Source organism: Mytilus trossulus, chromosome 12 (assembly GCF_036588685.1).
Source record: "Mytilus trossulus isolate FHL-02 chromosome 12, PNRI_Mtr1.1.1.hap1, whole genome shotgun sequence".
Classification (NCBI taxonomy): Eukaryota; Metazoa; Mollusca; class Bivalvia; order Mytilida; family Mytilidae; genus Mytilus; species Mytilus trossulus.
The window spans coordinates 13,924,966-13,939,874 of NC_086384.1; the positions used below are offsets into that span (position 1 = coordinate 13,924,966).

Here is a 14,909-nt window from a genome sequence, read left to right on the forward strand (position 1 = left end):
TGTTGCACTATTTCTTCACATTGGCTAGACATATACAATAACAGAAGGTTGGAATACTAGTTTGTGCTTGAATTAATCCGCTGGTGCACTATAAATAAGTTTTGCTAAACAAAGTTGCTTTACTAGCATTATTTTATTATCCATAAGGACATCGTATTTCAAAAGTAAGTTTTTACAATGTACAACAGTTCTTTCAGTTTAATTTTCGCAGTGCTTTTATTATCATTTTGCTTTCTGTCGCTTGTTTGCTTTGTTTGTGTATTGGAAAGATCAGACAAGATATATTTGTATAATTAAATATTTGAAAGATGAGTGAACTTGGTTTTTGTTTTGTTGGGAAAATTATCTGCTCTAAGGATTAGCCTCTTTCAATTATATTTCCTAGCCAGATGAGGTTTTTTTTAAATTTTGCACAATGATGTCCTCTTTTTGTTGTTGGAAAATACTTGATAATTTTAAAATCTTGCACAATTGCAGATTCGATTCATTTCGGTGTTTAAAAATAGGCTTTTTGTTTAAAGTTTGAACAACTGTTTACAACCTAGAAGAGATGATAAAGTAAAATAAAGATGGCAAACTTTTACAAAATGAACCTTGAAATAATTTTGGAAGAAATTAACTCTATTTTGTTTTAATAAATATTCTGTGAAAATCATGGGCGGTTGTCGTAGAGTTCTATTATCCTGGATTTATTGGGTATCTGTTTTAATGGTATACCTGACATGTTATTTTTGTATACTTGACTAACTAACCGTAATTATGTTGGCCGTGTTTTGAGTTGTAATACTATCGATCTATTATTTCTCACTTCAAAAATTGAAACTTCAAACTTATAAAAATAAGTATGGAGACAAATAAAGACTTAAAGAATACATGCAGCAACTAATCTAACTTATTTTTCCTTTCAGTCGGATATAAAATATCTAAACTTGGAAAAAATATAGAGAAATGACTACGTTTCTTATCAAACACAAGACCAGTGGAAAGTTTCTTCATCCCCAGGGTGGCAGTAGCAATCCTCCCAACGATACTAGTTTGGTACTGCACAGCAGTATCCATGAGAGAATGTACTTCCAGTTCGAGGTTGTTGATGAACGATGGGGCTATATCAAACATGCTGCAAGTGGGAAAGTTGTCCATCCCCTCGGTGGAAAAGCTGACCCAACAAATGAAACCAAGATGGTTCTGCATCAAGCCCGTCATGATCGTGCACTATTTGCCATGGATTTTTTCAACGACAATATTATACACAAGGGTGGAAAATATATCCATCCAAAGGGTGGATCCAAGAATCCACCAAACGAAACTTTAACAGTTATACATGGAGATAAACACCAAGCTATGGAATTCATTTTTGTTTCTCCAAAAAATGTTGACAAACGCGTTCTAGTCTATGCCTAAAATATCGTTGAAATGGACAAAACAGGCGTATACGTAGCTTGCCTACTCGTTAGCTGTTTTATAAATGTAACGAGTTAAACTGCTTTTGACTTTACTTGCTGAGGAATCAACACACATTTAGAAACCGCTCGTTTAAAAGATTGTTACAAATTTGCAATTGTTCTTCTATTTTGTCTAATAAATAATGCATAGTTGATTACAAGCGCAATCTTATCTTTTATAAAAATATGCAGTTCGCCTCACTTATAAGTAAGACATGTTAGAGACGCACAACCTGAATCTGTTAATCACAGGGTATATCGCTTATATAAGTAGAAGGAAGAAAGCAACATAATATGAAAGTAAGAAGGTATGGTATGATAGCCAATAAGATAAGTCTTTCGCGAGAGAATGGCGTTAATGGCTAGACCGACCTTCAAGAATGATCAACACCCTTACCACATAGCAAGCTACAATAGGCTCTGACATTGAACATGTATAACAACATGAGCAATTCAAGATAAAAAAAAAAAACAGTCATTGTTGTTATCGTCTGTGGTGAAACACATTTTTTTTTTAATAATTTAAGTATACAGATACAAATGCATGTTTCTTCATGGTCATGTGATACTTATAATATGTCGGCAATATTTGACCAGTATGAAACAAATTGATTTGAATCGTTAAAATGTTTATAAACCGTTAAAGTATTATTTTTTCTTTTTTTGGGGGGTCAAATTAATGCATTTATAAGTTTGTAAATAATAACATAACATAATACTCAACATTGTACATGTCTATAGATAATTATGAGTCGAGGACCAAACAATCTGGGAGGTTTTGCAAATACCGCAAATACAGCAAATATTTGCCTTGGGTAGACAATCCTTAGCGTTTATAGAAATTTAAAGTTTTGAAACAGTTAATTAATTAATAGTTCCATGGCAAAACAAATAGTTATCAAAGGTTACAGGATTATAATTAAGGTCGCCAGACGCGCGTTTCGTCTACATAAGCTTAATCAGTGACGCTCAGATCAAACAAGTACAAATTTAAGAGCATTGAGAAACCAAAATTCCAAGCAAATGTGTCAAATACGGCTAATGTAATCTATTCCTGAACAATAGAACAATGCAAAGGCACCACACCCACGACCGGTAGATGTCTGGCAAACCAAAAATCTAGTACTTGATCTGTGTTTTGTTGTATTGTGTATTGTTGTATTGTGCATTGTTTTATTGTGTATTGTTTTATTGTGTATTGTTGTATTGTGTATTGTTGTAATAAGCATTGTGTTTAAGTTTCGTAACATTTTGCTAAGACAAACCCAAGTTATAGAAAATAAAATAAGTTTGGGACGTACGGACGGACGGGTGGTACGGATGGATAAGATTATCACTTAATGTCTACTTCGCCGCGGCGGAGGATGACATTATAGGATGCGTTTAACCTGATTGTGTTTTTCATCCAAATGCTTTTCGTCTGTTAAAGGAATACTTGTATGTGTATTTTTTACAGCTGTTTTGAACAAAAATAATGAAAAATGTGTTTCTATTTTCGCGTATTTACTTTTTATAAGTAAGTTCAAACATATTTTTGTTATATTGGATTGGGAAACAAGTTTTGCAACTTATACATATTAAAGTAATCCCTTTCCACTTTGCGGGTGCGAGTGCTGCCTTGTAGCGACATTAGCCTACTATTTTCGAAATCTACAAGGGTGTCTTTTACGTGCAAGAGATGTGGCTTTCTCTTAACACAGGTCAGCCATTCATCGTCCACTTCCGACGGACTATCATCGTTTCCTCAAGACCATACTCGCAAACGGTGTCAAGGGAGAGCCGTAAATTCAAATCCTTAAATTTTCATCCCAGAACGGGAATCGAACCAGGAACCTTTATGTACTAGTTCCATACACTGACCACTACACCACGGCTCTCTTTTATGACAGGCTCAACATATTTAAAGCCATTAATAATTCAAATGTTAGATTTGAGTATAGCATACGGTTCTTGAAAGAGGGACGAAAGATACCAGAGGGACAGCCAAACTCAAAGAACGAAAACAAACTAACATAGCCATGGCTAAAAATTAAAAAGACAAACATACAAATGATAATACACATGACACAACATACAAAACAAAAGACTTAGCAACACGAACCCAACCAGAAACTGGGGTTGATCTCAGATGTTCCGGGATGTTAATCAAATTCTGCTCCACATATGGCACCGTTCGTGTTGCTCATAATATCACAAAGCTCATAATATCACAAAGCCGTTAAATATTCTACTGCGGTAGGTCACATTAAAAAAACGGGAAAGGAATTAACGTATACAGTTTCAGGAGAAATAACTATCAACATGATAATGAACGGGTATTGTATCGTTTAATTTTGGGTCTTCAACCTTGTACTTGTTAAACTTTATAAATATTTTTATATGAGCGTCACTGATGAGTCTTATGTAGACGAAACGCGCTCTGGCGTACTAAATTATAATCCTGGTTCCTTTGATAACTATTAACACCACTGGGTCGAAACCACTGCTGTTGGAAGTTTCATCCCCGGGTGTATAACTAGCCCAGTAGTCAACATTTCGATGTTTGCATGAATATAAAAAATGAGGTCATTTTTTTTTAAATTTCCTGTTTTCAAAACTTAGAATTTTTCGAAAAACTAAGGATTTTCTTATCTCATAGGTTACCTTACCCGTATTTGGCACAACTTTTTGAAATTTTGGATCCTTAATGCTCTTCAACTCTGTTTGGCTTTATAAATATATTGAAATGAGCGTCAGTGATGAGTCTTTTGCAGACAAAATGCACTTCTTACGTACTAAATTATATACCTGGTACATTTGATAACTATTTCGTTGGTTGTGTGTATGATGCTTAAAGATATTCTATTACGTGACTTGTAAACTGAAATCAAAAATTAATCATAATGATTGAATCTGACATGATATAAACAGGTCGTTTTGAAATATCAAATAAAAGACAAAATACTTGTGTTTGCCAGGACGTTTAGCTATTTTGCATTTCATCAAGAATTTTACGTTAAAGTTTTCCGAACGATACAAAGTTATTTTCCCTAAAAAATTGAGGCGATAAAAAGGGAAACACACTTTCAGATAAAACAAAAAAAACAACAACACCAAGCTCATAGTTTTATATTTCAAACAACTTTTCTTGATCAATAAAATATCGCAAATTAAAAATAAACAATAGAAACTATATCAACTCCAATTATTAGACCCCATAAAAACTTTTAAAGATGTCTTTTGTCACTGAGTACATAATTAAAAAAATATACTTGCATATTATTTTCAGCGTTGAAACTAAATTGTTAATTTGAGTACAAGGGACATTTTTTATTTGTTTTATTATCGTAATCGTATATCTCGGCATCTAAATACATTCAACTAGAATTACATGATCACAGATATCTCAAATTGCAGAAAAAGTCACGATTAATGTCAAAAACAGAATTCAAAATGAATAATATCTGGTTTTTTTTTAAGTATGATAGCATTTAAAAGATTTAATAAAATATGTTCTTCATTGTTATCCGGGAATTTTATAACGAACACAGAAATAATATACGGCTTCCGAAATCCTAAGAAATTTGAAAGCATAATTAACCAACATTGTCAGACATATACAATTATAAAAGATATATTTGTGTGTCCTTTAATTAATCCGCTGGTTCACTATAGATGCCTTCGGCAAAACAAAGTTGCTTTACAAGCATTATATCATGCTTTGAACAGACATCCTATTAAGTTAGTAAGTTAGAGTTTTCGGAAAAAACATAAAAGCTCTAAAGTAATATTTAAAATATTTGAATAAATAGTAAACTTTTTTTGTTTTTGTTTTGATCGAGAAATTATCTGCTGATTCAATTATTCGTAACCAGATGAGTTGCTTTGATTGTTTGGACATAACGATCTTCACCTAAAAAAATGTGTGGTTAAGAATGTCTTCTTTTTGTAATGGAAAATCCACGATAATTTAGGTTTAAGTTTGATGCATTTCAGTGTTATGAATTGGGCTTTATGTTAAAAAAAAAAGGGGTAACCTCAGATGTTCCGGAAGGGTAAGCATATCTTTTTCCACATGTGGCACCCGTTGTGTTGCTCGTGTTATTACAGACTAGGTAAACAGTCTCATTAGGCAAGTCACATTCGTGAAAAGGAAACGGGAGTGTAGTTACGACATAAGGAACTTTACATTTTGGATCTCTTGGTTTAAAAGATTCCTTGTGAGCAGCAACCTTTATCAAGGAAAGCAGGATAGGAAATACAAGCCCGGGAATATCGTATATAATGGTCTTTTAGTAATGGATCATAGAAATAATTATAAGCAATGACTGTAATATTTTTTTCTGCTTATGAAAGGATAACATAAAACAATTTGGTGCATCACATTTTTGATGTTATTTCGAATATAGACATTAAAAATGTTACATTCATTCTTTATAATTTAATTCTGTATTCCATTTTAGGCCAGCGTATATCATGAAGAAATGTTGATGAAGTTTCGGTCGCATTGAAATTATATCTATGAGCTGATAGCCAATCAGAAGTATAAATTTGGATTTAAAACCAAATTAAATACTCCAAAGATAGTATAACTCTCATTTTCAAAATCATCAATGATTGAGACATAATGCTCTTAAAAAATAAACTGTTAGTATTTGAGCCATATACGGTTTGAGAGTACAACAAACTTTATCTACAATCAAATCCAAATGCAAGTTGTTTCCATCAATTTCCATCTTTACTGTACTTTTCACTTAAAATTATTGTTAAGCATACTCGTTAAAAAGTAGAGAATACTATTTTCTTTAGCCATTGTGAAATGAGTGTCTTGTAGACAGTATCTATCCAGTTTCCAGATTAAAAAAATATGCATCAATCTTTTTAAATAAATAACCAACACCCTGACAGTTAACAAACATTATATTTAAAGAGCTGATCATGTTTTAAATATTTGAACATTCTCATTAAATAGGGATGCATTTTAACATATGATTATTTTTATTATACACATGATACACAATGGCATATACAAGAAGATACGATCAAAATATGTATATGTATGTATGTACGTACGACTGTAATTATATAGTTACAAGAGAGATAACTTTGTTTCTTTATACAAAGAAAGGAAAAAAATGCTAAATAATTTCGACAAATATCAACAACAAACAATAAAAGTCTCAAAACTGTTTCTAAGGCCCAAATTCTATTTCATAACATCTGTTCTCCTAAATGAATGTCTTCATAGAGTCCAAATGTCAGCTGAGATCCTTCAAATATTCTAACATAAATTCCCAAATATGACTGTAAAAATGAATGTGAATTTGCATTGCTGCGCGGTTTGTCTCGGTGTTTTATTTTTACATTCAACATTCGTGTATATGATAGGGTCCAGCATTTTTTATGAGTGATTTTTAACTACATCTATATCTTATCACAAGACTATTAGTTCTTTTGAACAGTTTGCATTTATCATTTTCTTGAAACTTATTATTTTGGTGTTATTTTGTAATTGCTGCTTTCTATATTAGCCTGTTTTGAAAGTCGACTTGTTCCATGAAGGTCTTTTGTAATTGTTATATTTAAATGCTATATATCTTGTATTCTCTTCTTCATGTAACCCTAGGGTGACTCTGTATACTAAATAAGTTCACTTGGTCTTCTTCTGACCGGCAGTAAAACGTTTGCCTAAGTGGGACATCCGTTTGGCTGTCCGGGATGTATCACGTCTGGTCAGCATGAGATCATTAAATCCGTTTCTTCGTTTAAAGAGAGTGTCACGTTTTTTGCATTGTAAGAATCTTTGCAAAAACTCTTTGCGGGGTCTGTAGGTGGCATGTTGCAAGGAAAAACATTTGCCCCTATCCGATATACCCTTATTTTCTAGTGACAGTCCTTTGGAGTAGGTTCGATAAGGCCCTTAAATGGCCGTCTTATTTCAAAGCGAGAGAGTTTAATCCACCATTTTCTACATTTGAAAATGCTTGTTCCAAGTCAGGAATATGACAGTTCTTGTCCATTCGTTTTTTATGTGTTTTGTTATTTGATTTTGTCATGTGATTATGGACTTTCCGAATTGATTTTCCTCTGAGCTCAGTTCTTTTGTGAATTTACTTTTTACCTTCAATTTCAAATTGGGATGTATTGACCAATATCACAATGAATCATAGCTAATACATTGACTAGATTGGAAAGAGCATTTTTGTTGAAAATTTCCGTTCCTGCGTTCAACAAATGACGTCACGAACAGTATTGAGTATTGTTTTTCGCGAAAAATCAATGAAAATTAGTAAATTTTGAAATTGTTATTGGACAGGAAAAATAGAGCTTCGACAAAAACGATCTTTGAATACAATGTTTGTAATGGAATTCTTCATGTTAACTAGAATATTTGGTTGAAGTCCGGCCAATTTTGTCAAATTTCGTCAAATCTGTTATTTTGACCTTTTTAGAGGAAGAAATTAACGCTTTAGAATAAACCTTTGACACAAATAGTTCTATTTTACTTTCCCCACATTACTTTAAGACAACCTACTCATTTCCCTGACCATCATCCCGGATGGCTTCTATTACAAGACCTACCTATTGTATCTATTGAAAACTTGTTTTTGTCCTGAACATGCATGGACGTTAAGCAATCAACAATAGATCAATTTTATTCAGGTCATCATTTTCTATGGATAAAGCATCCCATTTTTCCTGCATACCATTTCTAACCTCTTCATCTTTTTAGGCAATATAATTATACACAGATATTTCAAATTCATTCATTGGCTTTTAACAATTACAGTAACTACTTGATCAAGAGCACTAGTTTTTATCAGATTTTTGGTTTCTCTACTAAAGTCACACTTTCAAGTTTATTTTTATTCCCGCAATATCTCTTTAACAGTTCATTATACCATATAAGTCTAAACTATTGTTCGATTCCTTAGATACGTATGGTTTATTCTTATCCCCTTTTGCTGCAAATAAACTCATCATAGATACCAGGACTAAATTTTGTATATACGCCAGACGCGCGTTTCGTCTACAAAAGACTCATCGATGACGCTCGAATTCAAAAAAGTTAAAAAGGCCAAATGGGGTACGAAGATGAAGAGCAATGAGGACCCAAATTCCTAAACGTTTTGCTAAATACAGCTAAGGTATTCTATGTCTGAGGTAGAAAAGCCATAGTTTATCGCAAGCAATTTCTGAACAGTATTCCTATTGTAGATTTTAAACCAGCTAATTCTTGCCCAAACGTTATACTGTACATATATTGTCACCTCTAGTAGTAGAAATCAATAATCAAATATCGTTACAGATCATAAGATTTTTACTGTTGAAAATAATTCCATAAAAGGTGTTTCATTCTATTCTCCATTGAATTTGCTATAACAAAGTACCTAATTCACAAACAGTGTTTTCCAACATTTGCAAACCAATACGATAATTAGGAGCTTACTTTCTTATGTATTAGCTGTTCGGCAGCTATATGACATATTTTGTATACCTTATATGTTGTTAAACAAATCTATAGCGATTGAAATAGTATATTTGTCTGTATAGCATTAGGCATTTAATAATATCTAGAATCTACATTACAAATACGTGAGTCGATACAGTTTCAGAAGAGATCATTATTTACATGATAATGGGGGATCAATGTACCGATGTCATTGGTTGTTTAGATGATGCTTAACGCAATCCTACGACATGACTTTGAAGTGAAAATTCATATTTGCTCAAAATCAATAATAGAATCCAATACAACCTATTTCTTTGTTTTGAAATATTAAACAAAAGACAAAAGACAAGATTTTTAGTTATCTTGCACTGCATGAAGATGTGTTTGTATGACATACATGTAGTTAGAACGATATTAAATTATTTTCTAAAATATAAGGCGAAATTCAGGGAAATTACCCGAATGCTTTCAGCAAAAAAAAAAAGCAAACAAATTTTCTATTTCGTTAAACACTTTTTCTCAATATTTAGAATATAACAAAATTACAAAATTACATAAAAAATGACACTATAGCGAATCCCATTAATAGGCCCAACAAAAACGTCCCCCTATTCAATTTCTTATACACATTTTGTAAATGCAAAGGATGCGTCAACTTTCTTGAATACCGTAATTGCATATCTCTACATCAAAATACATTCAACTAAAATTATATGACCTTAGGCCACACCAATTTGATTCCTTGTTCGACGGACCCGCCCGCACCTATTTTTCTCAAAACAGATTTTTTATATTTTTTTTATATTCCCGCTTCCCGCATCCGGAAATGTAATCATGTCCATTTCCCGTACCGTTTTTTTGTAAATATTATAAAAATATATCAACATTTGTTTTTAAAATCACAGTCTAACCTGTATATAACGATTTTAAATATAAAAGCACACCACCATACTTCTTAAATATATGTGAGAATATTTGTTTCAGCATGAAACCTATTTATCCAAAGAAGGAGTGCTCCGATTTATAAAAGCGGAAATATATACCGGTAAAGAACAAAACATTGGTTTCTTTCCCCCTTACTTATATTCCCTATCAAAATATGTTCGTTGTTAGAATAAAGTACAGAACTCCTGAAGGATTTGCCTTCAACGGCAATTATATTGTATGCTGGCGAAACAAAACTATCCATAGCCGCTGCATGTTTATGCACCTGTCCTGATTGATTCAGGGGCCTGTCGTTCAGCAGTTATCGTTTATTGATGTTGTTCATTGGTATTTCCCCGTTTGGATATATAAATTGGATCGTTGGTTTTCCTGTTTGAATTGTGTACGCTAATTATTTTGGGGCCCTGCATAGCTTGTTGTTTGGTCTGAATCAAAGCCCCATGTAAAAGGTCGTACTTTTACCTGTGTTTGATATTATCAGGTTAAGAACAATCTTCCCTCAGACAAGGGGTAATTTTACTGATGTAGAAAAGAAAATAGAAATACCAAGGATTTGTATAGTTCTTCTATTCAAAACCTTTGAAAACTTAGAATTTTGTACTCAAAAAGAGGAGAGTTACATCATATTTTAAACAACTTTTTTTTAAAAGAGGGGTCCACTTATTTAGAATAATATTAAACTGTTAAGGTAAATGTGTTAACATGGTTAAAGTCCAGGAATATTACAAAATTCTTGGACATGTTTTGACCAATTAATACGAGATAGATGTATAGTTCTTTGAGAAATTATGAGCCCTTTTGTACAAACAAATAAATTATAACTTATATTGATCACTCATAAAACATGAAAAAAGGGATATTTATAACATTAAGGGGTTGCCCCCAAACTGAATATGACTTAGAAGGAGAATTGTCTCATTGTCAGTCACACATATATAGACCATATTTAATTATTTCTTGGTGAACAGGGAATAAATACTTCAGAAATTAAAGAAATAACAAAGTACAAGTGATACTGATAAATCAAGTTTTAATATTGTCGAAACCTACTATTTTATGTTTACAAAAAAAAATTATAAACGCTCGCCTTTACTTTTCAAGCTTCGCCTCAAGAATTTGCAAAATAAATATTTTTTTATTTAAATTTTCAAATCGCTCGCTCGCCACAAATTTTGGAGTCCAAAAATCCGTAGAACAAGAAATTAAATTGGTGTGGCCTTAGATATTTTCGCTTGCAATTAAAAAAATTCTCATTGTCATCAGTGAAATATTTACAGATATTTTGTATACCGCTTCCAAATACCTAACTAATGTATAGTATAATTAACCAAGATTTCAGTATTTCAAAATTTATAAGAATCTAACCAGTGCAATCGCATAAACAATTTAAAGATTCCTATAAAATTACCGTGCAGTCTTGGATTAAACGATGAAAAAAACAATACCAATGAAATGTTGTATGATGACCTAGAAGACATCTGCCCACCTGAGGTAAAAAAAAACACTTTATTGACAAATTGGCTGGTGTTTGCACTATGAAATATTGTAAACATTCACAAATCACTGAAGTACTAAATTGTATTTTACACTGTCATAATCCCTCATATTATGAATCATTGAATGTTTAACACTCCATCGTGTAAACTGAAACACTTAAATGGTATGAAGGCATCGCACCGTAGTTCGATTGAAACATTCTGCTGCAAAAAATATTGCACTTTTCTCACATTGGCTACACAAATACAAAAACAAGAAGATTGGATTACTAGTGTGTGCTTGAAGTAATCCGCTGGTGCACTATAAATAACTTAAAAAAAAAAAAAAATGCTTCACAAGTATAGTATCATAATTCGAATAGACACCATATTTAACTGTAAGTTTTTACAATATATCATAGCTATCTAAAAAGTATAAATTTAATTCAGTTTATTTATTACTTGCAATCTTACTATAATCGAAGTACCATGCTATTGCTTTCTGTTACTTTCGTTGCTTTTTTTAAAGTTAAATGTTTGAAAAGACCAACAAAGACTATAGATGTATAACTAAAATATATAAATACATAAAGTATGGCGACAGATACAGATTGAATAAAAACATAAGCAGCAATAAGTTCATCTTATTTTAAACTTATTTTTTTGTTTCAGTCGGAAACAAAATATCTAGACTTGGAAACAGAGATGACTGCGTTTCTTATCAAACACAAGGCCAGTGGAAAGTTTCTTCATCCAAAGGGTGGCACTAGTAACCCTACCAATGGTAATACATTGGTGTTGCATAGCGATGTCCACGAAAGAATGTACTTCCAGTTCGATGTTGTTGATGAACGATGGGGCTATATCAAACATGTTGCAAGTGGGAAAATTGTTCATCCCTTTGGTGGAAAAGCTGACCCGCTAAATGGAACCAATATGGTTTTGCATCAAGACCGTCATGATCGGGCACAATTCGCTATGGATTTTTTCAATGATAATATTAGACACAAGGGTGGGAAATACATCCACCCTAAGGGCGGATCCAAAAATCCATCAAATGGTAACTTAACTGTGATGCATGGAGATAGGCATGGCGCTATGGAATTCATTTTTGTTTCTCCAAAAAATAAAGAAAAACGCGTTTTAGTCTATGCCTAAAATATATTATTGAAATCGACAAACCAAATATAACCATAACTTGCTTACTCTTTACATTTAGATTGCTGATTTATTTGTATGTTTATGTAATGAACTCGAATGTTTGACATGACTTCCTAAAGTTATTGCTACAAGTAAACAACAAAGATTTAGAAACAGCTCGTTCAATTTTATTGCTTTTACATTGTTTGTTTTTTTCAGATATTTAATAGATAATGCAATTTTATCGTTTTTATATTTATGCCGTTCGCCTCATCAATAACAGTTTATTCTAAGTATGTGTAAGATACGCACTTCCACCAGGGTATATGGTTTATATGAATGGAAGAAAGCAAGCAACATGTATAATATGAATGTATGAAGATGTGGACTTATCGGCAATGAGACAATTATCCACCAGAGAACAAATGTCGAAGATGCATTTATAGGTTACCGTACGACATTCAAGAATGATTCAAACCCTTAGAAGAGCAAGCTATAAATTTATATCACATTGACCATATTAAAACAACATGAACAAAAGTTGAAAATTAAACGAGCATTTTTGCAAGGTTTTTTTTTATTTTAAAAATTAAAATCTAAAAATACATAATGCTCAATGAGCATTTGATAAATATATATTTCAACAACTTTGGACCAGCATTAAATAAAATGCGTAATTGAGTCGTAAAATGTGTATCCACCGTTACAGTCATCCTTATAAATGAGTCCAGTTGAGTGAAGAATATTATATTGTTTGTATTCCTTTTATTAAAAAAAAGAACAAGATTACAGAATATACATGTCGTTAGATAATCTCGAGTTAAGGACCACAAATTCCGGAAAAATTTTGCAAAATTATACAGAAAATGTACTTATATATTCCTAGGGTAGAAAGTCTTTGCTAGATACAAGTATCTTGTCTTAGGAAGGAACACATCCTACTTTGTAAAAAGTAAAATCACAAAAATACTGAACTTAGAGGAAAATCAATTCGGAAAGTCCATAATCACATGGCAAAATCAAATAACAAAACGCATCAAAAACGAATGGACAAGAACTGTCATATTCCTGACTCGGTACAGGCATTTTCAAATGTAGAAAATGGTGGATTAAACCTGGTTCTATAGCGCTAACCCTCTCACTTTAATGACAGTCTCATTAAACATAAACAAGCTCGGTTAAAAGTTGGTCAGGCTACCATTTGGCTTTAATTTTATAAACACCCTACAGGAAAAATGGTAGTGTTACATTTTCCCAGCATTAGGTTGGCCTTTTGTGTACCCAAGACAGGTGAAGGAAGTCAACTGAGAAGCGCTGTGATTGAATGTAAGGGTACAATATATTTTTTTATTTATCTATGAATAACTGAAGTGTGTAAATTTACAATATAACTTTTAAAACCTATTGAAATAACTTCTAGAGAATTATTCGAAAAGGCTTCCAAAATTTCATAAATTTGGTGCAAAATTACGGTGGCATGGATAACATAAACAAGGTATGTTGGAAATTGGTCATAATACTTTTGGCTTAATAAAGTAATAATTCCACACATAACTGTTTTATTCAGGTTTTTATGATACAAACTGGTTAATTTAGAAAATGTAAGTATTGTCGCCTATGGCAGAATAAATAGTACCGTTTTCCCTATACTCAAGATAGCAAGGGAAATCAAAATCAATCAGACTTCAGACATAATATACTATTTTGAAGTATTTGATAAGAACATTTGATTTTTATCACAAAGAATCGAATTTTTAATCTGAGAACAGTACTGTGTTGAGAAAAGTGATGAGTCATCATAATAAGTCAAATTGATGGGACCTGATATAAAACTTTAATGACAGAAAAGGATCACTCTGATTCAAACAAAAATTCTCTGAAACTGATATTATCAAGGTGCTTGATTTTTTGATTGACAACATATTTGTTACGTTCGGAGGACGTGTTTTTCAACAGACTGTCGGCATTCCAATGGGAACAAACTGTGCCCCTCTACTTGCCGACTTGTTTCTTTATTATTATGAGGCTGACTTCATGCAGGAACTTCTTAGGAAGAAAGATAAGAAGTTAGCAATATCCTTTAACTCTACGTTCCGCTATATAGATGATGTTCTTTACTAAATAATTCAAAATTTGGTGACTATGTAGAACGCATCTATCCCATTGAACTAGAGATAAAGGATACTACAGATACAGTTAAGTCAGCTTCATATCTTGACTTACATCTAGAAATTGACAATGAGGGCCAGTTAAAACAAAACTTTACAACAAAAGAGATGATTTCAGCTTTCCAATTGTGAACTTTCCATTTCTTAGTAGTAACATTCCAGAAGCACCTGCATACGGGGTATATATCTCCCAATTGATACGATATTCCCGTGCTTGCATTTCCTATCATGATTTTCTTGATAGAGGGTAGCTGCTCACAAGGAAGCTATTAAACCAAGAGTTTCAAATAGTGAAGTTGAAATCATC

At 32.3% G+C, this 14,909-nt stretch overlaps 2 protein-coding genes across 2 annotated transcripts; both read left to right on the forward strand.

The window, feature by feature from the left end:
* Positions 1-35: 35 nt before the first annotated feature.
* LOC134692819 (galactose-binding lectin) lies at positions 36-1,597 on the forward strand. The gene is made up of 2 exons (XM_063553398.1): positions 36-164; positions 909-1,597. The coding sequence occupies exon 2, from the start codon at positions 949-951 to the stop codon at positions 1,399-1,401; it is 453 nt and encodes a 150-aa protein (XP_063409468.1). The 5' UTR covers positions 36-164; positions 909-948; the 3' UTR covers positions 1,402-1,597.
* A 10,377-nt stretch (positions 1,598-11,974) lies between these two features.
* LOC134692051 (D-galactose-binding lectin) lies at positions 11,975-12,462 on the forward strand. Its single transcript, XM_063552412.1, has one exon. The coding sequence runs from the start codon at positions 12,000-12,002 to the stop codon at positions 12,450-12,452; it is 453 nt and encodes a 150-aa protein (XP_063408482.1). The 5' UTR covers positions 11,975-11,999; the 3' UTR covers positions 12,453-12,462.
* Positions 12,463-14,909: the final 2,447 nt, after the last annotated feature.